Genomic DNA, 12,500 nt, shown 5'->3' on the forward strand with positions numbered 1-12,500 from the left:
TGGAAATCTCAGTCGTTCGTGGATTCTGTGCTTTTTCTAAAACCTGTACTCTGAACATCGCATTCCAATAAACTGGATTCCGGATTTCAATACACTGAATTCCAGATTAAAATCAATTTGCTTCCGGATTTCAACAAACTGGATCGCGGGTTCGTTCAGATTGGTCAAAATTGGATCCCATTCTCCATCAATTGATTTTTGTATTCCTGGTACTGGATTCCAGATTCGAAAGCGTAGACTGAAAGAAATCCAAAGAACTTTAAAGGATATGGATTTCGGACCTGGTATGTTAGGCAACTTATGAAAGTTATATTTAAAGGACTGTTAAAAGCTAGGACAAGAATTCCCTAACAGGGCATAATACTTATCTTGTATTGACTGTAGGTGTGGATGTCGTTGGTCGCTGGAAGGAGCTTTTTCATCTTTGGGAGTCGCACAGTGATGATCACATTTTAGTACGTAACGCGATTTTCTTTAATTTGTTGTAGGTACTACCGGCAGAGGTAAAAACAAAACAGATAAAATAGGTTTATGACAACTGCAGACCGCAGACTGCCTACAAATAGCGCTGATAAACAGTATTGAAGTCTAAACACCTATTTCAAATAGCGCTGATAAACAGTAAGTCTAAGGACCCATTTTAAAACGGTTAACTTTGAATAACTGTGATTTAGGGTTAGTGTGCAGTCTGCAGTCTGCAGTCTGTGGTCTGCAGTCTGTGGTCTGCAGTCTGCGGTCTGCAGTCTGCAGTCTGCAAATGTCAGACACCGGAATAAAATGCCATTTTCTTAATTCAGCGACACAAGGCATGACGATTGCTATTTTCGACTTTCTCGCATATCGACAACGAACTTCGCTACATTTCGCCTGGAGTGCCCTCTCCGGCGAATTCATGTAGAATTCAACTATAAGACCTGTTGGTTTTATAAAAAAAAAATCACTAAAAATTGATAGAATCAATATCGCCTGAAAACAGAAACCCATAAGGGTTGAAACGTGTAACGCGCGGTCACAGCTTCCGAATATTCAGTGCGAACCGATTGGCTGAATGTTTCAGTGCTAAGTACCATATTTGGAAATCCCTCGCTCTTGTTGTTCCAAATATGGTACTTAGCAAATTGAATGTTCAGAAGCTTGTTTCCCAGCACACAAGGGGCCGTTACACGTTTCAACCCTTTTGGGTTTCTGCTGAAAATCAATCAAGGAAAGGCTCCGATTTAAATGCAAGTTTCTGTGCTGGCTGGATTTCAGTCCGGGACTGAACAAATCGGGACGGAAACTTGCAGGGATAAGGGATGCACCTGCTCTAGTTCATCCCATCTGTTTATCCCAGAATTTTCTTCTTTTATCCCGTTTATCACGCGCGTATTGTAGTGGGTATCGCTCGCGGACCTCATCTCGGCGCTCTGGGTTCAAATCCGTGCCTGTTCACTCCAAAGTTCACTCAGCTTTTCATCCACTTGAAGTCGGTTAAATGAATACCAGTTTACTGGAGACAAGTCGTGCATCTAATGGGATTGGAGTAGTGGGCACTCCTCTCGCCTCCCCTGGGAAGCGCGGTGGCCTCATGGTTAATGCGTTCGACTCCGGATCGAGTGGTCCGGGTTCGGGGCCTGGCCGGGGACATTGTGTTGCGTTCTTGCATGGGCAAGACACTTTACTCTCACGGTGCCTCTCTCCACCCAGGTGTATAAATGGGTACCGGCGTAATGCTGGGGGTAACCCTGCGATGGACTAGCATCCCATCCAGGGGGGAGCATAAATACTCCTAGTCGCTTCATGCTACGGAAACCGGAGTTAAGCGCCGGCCTTAGTGGGCCTTTAGGCTCGTAAAGAGACTTTACCTTTTACCTGCACCCCTCTCGCAACAGGGAGTTTAAGAAACCACGACGGCTACGGCCACGAAAAGGTCTCTTCAAACTACGTGTGAGCTATTCTATTATTAAAGTATTTCATGATTATTCCATCATGTTTATGTTATTCAATATTCGCGAAGTGTCCTAAAACTGGATTGGTACGGACGGATTTGAAGTAAAGAGTGAGACTGAAACATGCTCTGTAGTTTGTCTACATTGTCGTCAAAACCTTAAATTTGGTCATTTCACGTAGTAGTTTTGATGAGTGCTGGAGAGAAATGTTCAAAAATGCGTGCCGCACGTGCAGCACGATCACTTTGGTTCATTACAGCTTTTTGGCGTCGTCGTTGCTGTAGCCGTCGTCGTTTCTTCACTCCGTAATAATAATGGGAAACTATGCATTTTCTTTAAAACAATTTATTTCTTTGTCCGTCACCTCTAGAAAACGTCTTACGGCCATTATGAAAAAAAAAAAAAAAAACGCGTAGGTGATTGTCGCGTAATAGTCACCTCAAGTGCAACAAATCAGCGCAGAGAATTTTCAATAATCACCTATGTATAATTATACTAAAGACACAGTTTGAATGAAATGAAGGTATATAGCACTTCAACGTACATACGTTTCATTCATCGAGTCCTTCGCGGGAACAAATGAGTCCAACAAATCGACCTGCTCCCAACTGAGTTGCTTCATAGCTCAGTTGATAGAGCATTGCACCAGCATTGCACCAGCATTGCATCGACATCGCAGAGTTCATGGGTTCGAATCCCGTTGGAGTCACCTGAAGTGTTCGGGGGCCCGTTTCTCGAAAGTCCCGAAAACTTTACGGGCCGTTTTCGGGTGTCACAGTTCCCTTTGCATCTCAAGAATAGCGAGGATTTAAGTCGTCAAACTTCAAAGCCATTTGTCTTTTTGTTGCCTTGAAAACATGTTAAAAGATCCGATTTCCAAAACAAGCGGTTGGCAGTCTCACAAATGGCTTCTCGGACCCGAAAAGTTTTCGGGACTTTCGAGAAACGGGCCCCAGGTGTCTATAAGAAACAACTGCTTAAATAGACCATTTCCAAGTTCATGTCTGCCTCCTCTTCAAAGTGAGTCTAAGTGCGAAGTTTTTGTGATGATACTTTACATATGAATGAAAACTAATTGTTATAAGAAAAACTTCGCACTTAGACTCGCTTTGATGAGGAGGCAGACATGAACTCGGAAATGGTCTATTGTCCAGGGCCCGGTTGTTCGAAAGCCGATTAACTTGATCCAGGATTAGCGTAAGCTTTTGCTTCATGTTTTCAACTTCTGGGCGAACGTTTCTGTTGCTTCTTCTTGTTTTTCAAGATTGACTTCTTCTAATGTGAAGTTTTGCCGAGTATCAGCGTTGGACAGCATTTCGGAGCAGAGAAATAAACTCCTTGGTTAATTTTTAATCTCGGATTAGCGTTAATCCCCTTTTGAACAACCGGGCCCAGTTAAGTGAGAGGACGACTTCTCTCATTCATAGGCACATTTTAGTATTCTACACAAAGGGCAACCTTGCGATTTCAATGCCCATTTTTTCCTCTTTTACTGCCAGGCTTTTAATGATGTACATATGCTCATGTGTACATTGGGCGCCAAGAATGAAGATGCAACGTTAAAACTCTTGGGATCCCTCAGAGACTACATCAGGTATCGAGAAAATGGGGGCCTGTACACTAAAGGATAAAGAACTTTAGATGAGAGGTTTTGGCTAGCTTGCGTAGCAGACGTTGGTGAATTTTAGAAGCTTCTTGCCACCGGGGTTGACTTTCGAGTGATCATGGCTATGAGGAAAGCAAGTGAAGGGGGAGGGGGCGGGTTGAACGAGCGAGACTTCTCACTCCTTATCATCTTGGGCCCCTCCCCCCCTCGTGTTCTCGTTTGACTTCGGTCCAGGTTTTCGCGGCACGGCCATATTCAAAACACTATTCGCAAATAGTAGGTCTTGTAGTTCAAAGTGTTGTGGTCTGCCTGTGGTGTATCATGGTTGGGAGGGTAAATGCTCGGATAAATTAGCTACGTACACAAAGCTACTCTAAAATCCGAGGGAAAAGAAAGATATGATGATGATATGGTTCGGCGGATGGCATGCTAAGATGACCTTAGGTCTTGGTCGGGTTAACGGAATTGAATTGCATGAAAGCGCTGTGTAAAAGTTATCTGACCTTTTGAAGAATTGGCAGGCCTCTGGTTCTCTTTCAGAGATGGTTCAGGCACAAACTGGGAAGTTTCAAAAGATGTCGGACTGGCGATTTGTGAAGCTTTTGAGCAAGCTGATAAGGTAAAACGGATTGAACTCCTCTCACATACATGCGTCACGGTGGGTCGTGTGGGTGAGATCAAATATGGACTGCGAGAGGCGCCTTTAAAATCTGACGACCGATCTCACCCTAGAGAAAGATTGTCAACCGCCGCCATGAGACTTTGCGGTGTATAAATCCTAAACCACCACAAGCACCATCCCTTGATTGTCGTTCATTTGAAACTAGGAGAAAGCGATTGTTTATATTTTCTTTTTCCATTTTTGTTAAATTTTAAAGGGGAACTTTGATAATGCTGTTGAAATCCTGAAACCCGTTCGCTACAAAGTTGTAACAATTGGCGGAAGTAACGCACAGGTATGCTAGATTTTATGCTGGTAGAGTTTGTTTTTCGTTCCGAAAAAGAAAAATTCGGAAAAAGTGTATGTCCTGGTTATATCCACTCACCCGGAAGTTTTTTTCGGGGAATTCCTGCAGCGGGATCGACTAGGAATTTAGAGATGTTGCTTTTTGAGGAGCGGGGAAAACCAGAGAACCCTGGCCGGACAAAAACCTCTCGTGGGAGCAGAGTAGGGAACCAACAAACCCGGGCCACATGGGGGGTAGGGTAGTGCTACGTTTTGCAACTATAAATTGTATCAGACTCTACAGAATTTCCATTTTTTACCGATCCTCCGAGTTATGCCTTAGTTAATTTTTTGACATCAACTCTAATAGCTTATAACAATATTGTACATGAAATCTGTATTTCTCCTGTTAGTTTTATCAGTCTTTGGTCCCCTATTCTTTGAAACGATGGAACAGAACAACGACAACTGTGTTAAGAATCCCATAGGGGTTTTTGTGGAATGTTTTGGAAGCTGTTTGAAAAAAAACGCAGCAAGTGTTTCATCGGGTCTGAAAACATTTGGCTACGTCTTCTTGTGCTTTTAAACCCGATAAAACACGGCTACTTGTTTTTTAAACGTTACTTAAAGAATTGCAAAATCAATGGAAGTTGAAAAAATGAGAATCTACACAGAAGGTCGAGCGTCATTGTTCGGTTTAGAAGTTCTTATATTTATTCCCTTTACAGCGAGATTTGTTTAACCTTTTCCTTATTTATGCCGCTCTGAATTCACCAAAGAAACAGCATCACCAATTAGCTAGGTGAGTAAAGCTTTAGGCCCAGTCCACACGTATCCGGATATTTTTGAATTCGCAACTTTTTCTTTCCGTATACGCCTTCCGTCCACACGTATCCGGCGAATTCGCTGGGGAATCCGCAACTTTTTGAATACGCTCTCCAGAGTGGATATTTTTTAATTCATATAAATCCGGAACCGTGTGGACGCCAAATCCTGATATTTTTTTTAACCTGATGACGTAACAAGATCGAGCCCAGTTCCTTACGGTGAAATCAATCCTCAAGATGGCTAGCGAGAGCTTTATGGCGCATGCTCTGTTACCTCTGTTTCATTGACGGAGGAGTCCTGAGTACTAGAGTGAATCCGGATACGTTTCGGATACGTGTGGACGGGCAAATTCGATTTGAATACGCTACATGTGGATGGGTATGTTGATTGTTAATTAATATGGGGTCTTTGTGATGGTGATGAAACGCGGCGTAAATTTGCATAATGACCTGTATCATGACCTGAACAATAATATCTAACTTATTCCAATGTAACAACAAGGACGCAAATTGAACGCCAAGTACAAGATGTCACAAACGACTTCTCTTTTTCGTTATTATTCAAGGAGTTTATTGACGGAGAGGAAGGCCATGAAGGAAAATGCGCCAATGACGGACAGATTAATGGCACAAGCATTAGCGTTGCACGTGGAGTAGTTTTCTTCATTCTGCCTTGGTAACGTGTTTCATTTCGGAATTCAGTAAAGTGATTGTCTGACTTGAAAATGAAGAGCATGATCTCGAAGTTTGGGGTATAATTATCCCCTTAAGCCTCGTTTACACGAGCAAGTTTCGGAAAATACCATAATACTCTTTGTTTGTCCCCCCAGATTTTGCATAAGCATTGTTTCCAGTTTCTCTTGGGACTTACAATGGTCCCAAGAAAAAACAAAAACAATGCTTATGCTAAATTTGGGGGTACAAACAAAGAGTATTATGGTATTTTCCGAAGTGGCCTATTGACAAATAAGGTGTCGCCTTTGAAATAACCACGCAGTATGATAGAGCTAATAATAGATTTTAAATTATTTTCATTGGACTAGGGCCAAATACGGGAATTCGCTATCTTACCTCATATTCTCTGATATTAAAAAATACTACCCCGAGATTTGGCGACGGAAGGTAATGTGGAGTTACTTTACGGATAAAATTATCGTTACATCACAAACAAGATGATTCTAAACAAAAGCTATCTTTATCCGGGCGATTTACCATAAACTTGAAAAACGTCCGGCCGACTGACTTTTTTCAAGATTACCCAGATGCAATCCGTTTCAATCTTGTCCATTTATGTCCATCCATGCTTTTCTTTCCTTTTGCTGTTTTTTGTGTTTTGCTTTTTCGTTGCACAACTGTTTTAAGTGGTTTTGCAATATTTCATACTACTTTTTCGATGTTATGAAATTACATAATTTTGCGTGACATAGCTCCTTGGAGCTGAAGCACGTATTCCTTGAACTCGCCTTGGAGGGACCATGTCGTTTATTTTGGTATATTTTGGGGCCTAAATCCTTTGATAATCAAGAGTGTTTGAACTCGAAAATAGTTGTGCGTTAATCATCGTCACCATCATTAGTTGTAATTATTGCCGTTTCATCCTTTTTTGTAGGATTTTGCGTGTCACGAAATTACTTTAACTGCGTGACATCCTCGAAAGAAGGAGGCTGTGTGGGTTTGGGAATGGTGAATCCAGGTCAAAACGATTATTTTTCTATGCACAATTTTACATATATTTTTCTTCACCCGTATATTCCGTAGTAGTATATTAAAATTACTCCATGTGCAATCATTAAAAGTTAGCTCAGTATATGAATTTGAAATTAGAACAAGGAATTATCTTCCTTCTCGTTGAAGACTCTGTGGTAATTCCGATTCCTTTGTTTTGATTTCAAGTTTGCACATTGCGTGGAAGTTTAATAAATAACTAAATGTTTCACTCGACTTACTCTTGTTCCATTAGCTTCGAACGCTCATTTGACCGCTGTTTCGGGAAAGGAGCATGCGCCAACGAAGACCTGACTCGAGAGAGCGGCGGAAATCGAGCCTAATCGTGACTTCGACTCCGGCCAGACTAACACTCAGGGTCTTTTTATAACTGACGAGAAACGTCTGCCCTTTGTAATTACATCCGAAATGATTAGACTTTCAAGCCTTCTGGGAAAAGGACTACAAACAGTTGGTCACGTCTCACGACCCTTGTTCCTAAACTCTGAGGAACGTTAAAGATCCCCCAAACTATCCTTGCTTTTCATCCACGTGATGAGACGGCCATCTTGGTGTACAAGACAATAGAAAATGGTTCCACACGTTTTTGTATAATAATAGGACATTTGCATGATGACGCCATATGACTGCAAGTACCAGAATCCTTCAGGTTTCGCTTGTCTCATGTTAATTAGAGCTATTGTTATTTTTACCCTACTGGGAATACAAAATTTAAATATGAAAAGAAAAACAAACTGAATTGTGGTAGTTGTAGTCAAATGACGCATCGTGAAAATTGCCTATAGAGTCGAATTCCCAAAAGACATTTTACAGCAATGTTCTGTACACCAACATGGCCGACGTGACGTCAGATGCAAAGCCCCAATAGAAAATCGTTTGATTGCACGTGACGTCACGGCGGCCATCTTGTTGGAAAGAACAATAGTGAAAAGGTCTTTTGGGAACTTCCCAAGTTTTGCATAATAATAGAGTCAAATTCCCAAAAGACGTTTTACTGCGTTGTTCTGTACACCAACATGGCCGCCGTGACGTCAGATGAAAACACCCAATAGAAAATCGTTTGATTGCACGTGACGTCACGGCGGCCATCTTGTTGGAAAGAACAATAGCGAAAAGGGCTTTTGGGAACTTCCCAAGTTTTGCATAATAATAGAGTCAAATTCCCAAAAGACATTTTACAGCATTGTTCTGTACACCGACATTCCCGCCGTGACGTCAGATGAAAACCCCCAATTCGACAAGAGCAGGTTTGTGTTCTGGCCTGAATGTGTCCCCAATCAGTGCCATAAGGCGCTAGATGCCTGGACACGTAGATAAAGATTGTGGTCGATTGATTGATTGATTCTTCGCCTCGCTGTCGGTTCTCGGTATTTCCGACGTCCTGGCTGATTGATAAGGAACTCTACATCAAAGAGCAAGAGGCCGTGTTGGCCTTAACTGGGATTTTGGAGCCACTGTCAGCTATCCATTTGATTGTTATTGCAACTACACTCTTTTCTACCGGTTAAGGCAAGTCTGTTCCACATAAATGGCCTTAACGTCATTAGTTATGTTTAAATTCTTGTTTGGGGTAAATGTGAACGCCTTGGAGGGACGCCATATTTGTATCGATAGCCCCATAGCTCCTTGGCTTCTGGGCTGGAACAAGGGAGAGGTCCTGGGAACGAGGTTGGATCCAGACTTTCCCTTGCGACCTTATGATCGTTTGCGCATTCCAAAATTATGGAGGAAAGGTTTTCGGCAAATATGGAAAGAAAACTGCTGTTCAAAGGGGGCTCGACTTGGTTCTGTGTTCGGTAAGATTTCGGATCAAAGATCGAAGACTTGTCGAAAGATTGTGGCGCTTTAAGACAAGGCATACTTTTGAAGGGATTGACATCGGTGAACACACAAGCACAAACCAGTACTAATTGTGACTAATTGCAGTTGAACCGAAATCAATAGCTCATTTCCGAGTTGCTGTATGCGTCAGCTTCAAAGCGAGTCCTGGTGCACAACCATTCAAATGGAAATGAGTTGCGAATCAAACTCATTTCCCTTAAAATAGTTGAGCACCAAGACTCACTTTGAAACCGAGACAAACAGCAACTCGGAAATGGCCCATTCACTGGCGGAAGAGTATGGGACATAAGCATCGCTGCACAGGGCCACCAAGGTGGCCGCAATGAGGTACCATAAAAAACGAACGCTCAACAAATGCTGATTTTTCATTAAATCAAAAAGGGATTTAGAAGAAAGGATGTGAATGTTTTGAAGAGAGTGGTGACAGCATTTGATTACAAACACTGACATGTTCTCTCCTACACCATATCGTATATTTTATTCTTTTACGCAATGATAAATAGTGAATTTCCAACAGATGACAATGAACATTTTCGACTGTCATTGTGTAACTTGTATGATTTATTCTTCACATCTATAGTTGCCATAACAAAAACGCTTGCGTTAATGGTTCGCGCGATTGAGTGCGTAACTTACAGGTCCTGACGCGTCTTTCTACTCTAACATAATAGGTTACTGCAAGAGTCCAAGAGTAAGAATCTGGTATCAGGTTTGTCCCCATCAGGGTCAGAAAAGTGTCTATTTTTAAACCAAGTTTCGATGGAAAATAAAGAATAGACCAAATGTTGTACCCAATTCAAATCTACTGGGGCAATTTGGGTAAATCTTACTTTTGGGTGATGGACCCTTGCAGCCGCTGATCTTTGATCAGTTTGAAATTGTGAGGAGAATGTACATACTGGTCACTGCGAGGCAGAGGATGATCCAAGCATTGTTGCTCCCGTGATCTAAACTTTAATTCCCCTAACTAGTTCCATAGACTTCTTTATTTGCTAGTCGTCAGAATTTGGTGTTATATCAAAACAACATCCCTTAACTGATAGTAATCTTCATTCTCAATACTTGTTGTAACGGAATGTGTTTGAAATTGTGAGGAGAATGTACATGCTGATCACTACTGGGAGTCAAGGGGTTAAAACGAGGATGATCTTCACCACGTGATCTTATCATTCTTGCTTACGGTCGGCAAAGGTGTATTGCACCCCACGTGCGTTTGGTAAAGGTAAAGGTAGACGTTATTTAACGTCGGAAGTTCCTTTACTCTCTAGAGAGTACTCTCCCAGGAAGCCGACGGTGCGCTCATTTTACCCCCCTCTTTCCATCAGTGCTCCGTTTTAAGGGTATTTAAAGCTTCTTAGGCTACACTGACAGGAAAGAAGTCTAAACAAGGATGTGAGATCCGGGGATCGAACTCGGGACCTTATGCGCCAAGACCGCGCACTAACCGACTGTGCCACCCTTGCTCCTGTTTCGTAAGAGTTTAGCTTCCAAACTTCCTCCTGCATTTTTCAAAGTACGAAGATTTTGGCTTTCAACTTTGCAGTTATTTCCACTTTTTTTTTTGCTTGAAAACAAATTTAATAAAGACCATGCAGCTATAGGGAAGACATCCTTGACGTCACCTGTTGTCATTAATGTGCTAACCAGAGCCTCAATGGCTGTCGAAACAAAGGATCTTTTGTTCCTGTGGTTGACAAATTTGAACAATAAAATCAGTGTTTGTAAACAGATACCTTCCCTATAGATTTTTTTCAATCAAGTGATGAGACGGCCATGTTGGTGCAAAAAACAATAGCAAATTATGGCTCATGTTTTGCATTATAATAGAGTCAAATGCCCAATTGACTTTTTTCTCTATTGTTCTGTGAACCAACATGGCTGCTGTGACGTCAGGTGAAAAGTCCACGTTACGTCGTCACCGCCATGTTGGTGGTCGAAAACAAACAATCTCTCATTGGCTCCTTTTATTTGTCCACCAGCAATTGTACATTACATCCTTTTTATCTGTGTCGCTTAGACATTAGGTTCAAATTACCTATTCTTAGTAAGTTAATCGTTGTTTCACTACTTGGGCTTTTCATACCCGCATTTTGAGGGTAACACGCCTCAATCCCGATCAACTGAAGATGCTCTTCCGTGGCTGGCCAATTAATACTTTAAAAAAATTGGGAGATAGGTACGAGGGTAACTGAGTAGGAATAGGGAGCTTACGAAACGAGGACGACGACGGCTAGGAGGACTTCATTTAAAAATACGAGTTCGCGTTATTCATATCACTTCGAAACTATTTTATGTCGTTTCGCGTTAAAAATGTGTAGTAACTGTTGAGGAATTAAACTGGTATGAGTGAGTTGGAAGCGTAGTGAGAGAACTGAAAATTCATCGTCATGTTCTAACGTCCTCCACAGAACCTTGAATTTGGTCATTTCACGTCGTCATTTAGGAGATGACGACAAAAAAATGTACCAAAATGTAAAACGCACGTGCAGAGCGTGCAGAGCCATTGTTTTTGCTCAAAGTAAACCTATTGTTTTGTAGCGTCGTCGTTGCCGTCGGCGTCGTCGTTTCGTAAGCTCCCTATTAATGTCTCCGTAAACGCTATGTAAATGTTAACATTTGCCTTGGATGACAGACGGAGGGAGCCGGCGTGGTCCAGTGGTAAGGGCGTTGGGTTTACAAGCGGGTGGCCCGGGTTCAAATTCCGTTCCGTTCTGGTTTGGATTTGTTTCCGGTTGTCCTGGGTGCATCGAATCTCTATCATGCTTTGAAAACAGCCAACTGGGGCCGGTTGCTCGAAGCCTGGTTAGTGCTAACCGTTGGTTACGAGTTATCAAAACCTATAGGTTTCCGTGGTATTTAACGCTGATTAGTGCTAACCATGCTTCGAGCAACCCAGGCCTGGTTGGCTACTTCTAGTTGGCGTTCTTAATCATGTTTCTTTCAAATTATTACAAGTGGGGTGCCTGTGAACTAGCTTGATAGCTAAGTGCACTTCCACTATAAACAAAGCATTTACATTTTTTTACGCGTAGAAATTGAAATAATAATATACTGTCCACGGACTCCAAGTGAAAATAACTAGGAAAATGCTAATATGCAAAGTTATTGAATGCGCGCCGTAATCTCCTCGTGAACACCATGGTCTTTATTTCTCGAAGAGGACAATACCTTTGCCATTGTTTCATTCACATTCATGCTGCCACAGACAGGGAGGTGCGTCTTTTGTTGCCCGCAAGCAAGAAATTTTGGATCATGTTGTTATCCACTCCGCGGCGAAGGACGTTTAATCTGAAATTACTTCAGAGTACATCTTGGTTTCATTTTCGTTATAGTGACAAGAGGAACAGAAAGTTAATAAGAAAGGAAATACTTAATGTACCAACCAGGTGTTTATTGTCTACCGAAACAAAAAGTTGTTTCGTTTTACTGGCTGCCACATTCTAATGACAGAAAGAATGTTTCTAAACAGATCTTTTCCTTAAGGGAAAGTTTACTACGTGCGTATGAGCAAATGAAAGTTGTCAACAACACATATTCGTGTGTAACCAGCTTGACGAGTATCTTTTACAAAATGATCCAACTTGTGGTAAACGTGGAGAACCCATACATAAAAAGCGACTGGCTGA

General features: G+C 41.9%; 2 protein-coding genes across 2 annotated transcripts in view; one reads left to right on the forward strand and one right to left on the reverse strand.

Moving 5' to 3' along the window:
* Positions 1-7,248, forward strand: part of LOC138003517 (tetratricopeptide repeat protein 38-like) — a 21,034-nt gene extending 13,786 nt beyond the window's left edge. Inside the window, exons 11-17 of the mRNA XM_068849624.1 lie at positions 385-455; positions 3,428-3,522; positions 4,075-4,153; positions 4,413-4,490; positions 5,209-5,282; positions 5,874-5,983; positions 6,917-7,248. Coding sequence (XP_068705725.1) covers positions 385-455; positions 3,428-3,522; positions 4,075-4,153; positions 4,413-4,490; positions 5,209-5,282; positions 5,874-5,964 — 488 coding nt within the window. The 3' untranslated portion in view covers positions 5,965-5,983; positions 6,917-7,248. The remainder of the gene's footprint in view (positions 1-384; positions 456-3,427; positions 3,523-4,074; positions 4,154-4,412; positions 4,491-5,208; positions 5,283-5,873; positions 5,984-6,916) is intronic.
* A 3,628-nt stretch (positions 7,249-10,876) lies between these two features.
* Positions 10,877-12,500, reverse strand: part of LOC138003533 (uncharacterized) — a 9,658-nt gene continuing 8,034 nt past the window's right edge. Inside the window, exon 8 of the mRNA XM_068849655.1 lies at positions 10,877-12,500. This exon is cut by the window's right edge and continues 346 nt beyond it. The gene's annotated coding sequence lies outside the window, so the exon portion shown is untranslated.

Source organism: Montipora foliosa, chromosome 5, assembly GCF_036669935.1.
Source record: "Montipora foliosa isolate CH-2021 chromosome 5, ASM3666993v2, whole genome shotgun sequence".
In the NCBI taxonomy this organism is placed as follows: Eukaryota; Metazoa; Cnidaria; class Anthozoa; order Scleractinia; family Acroporidae; genus Montipora; species Montipora foliosa.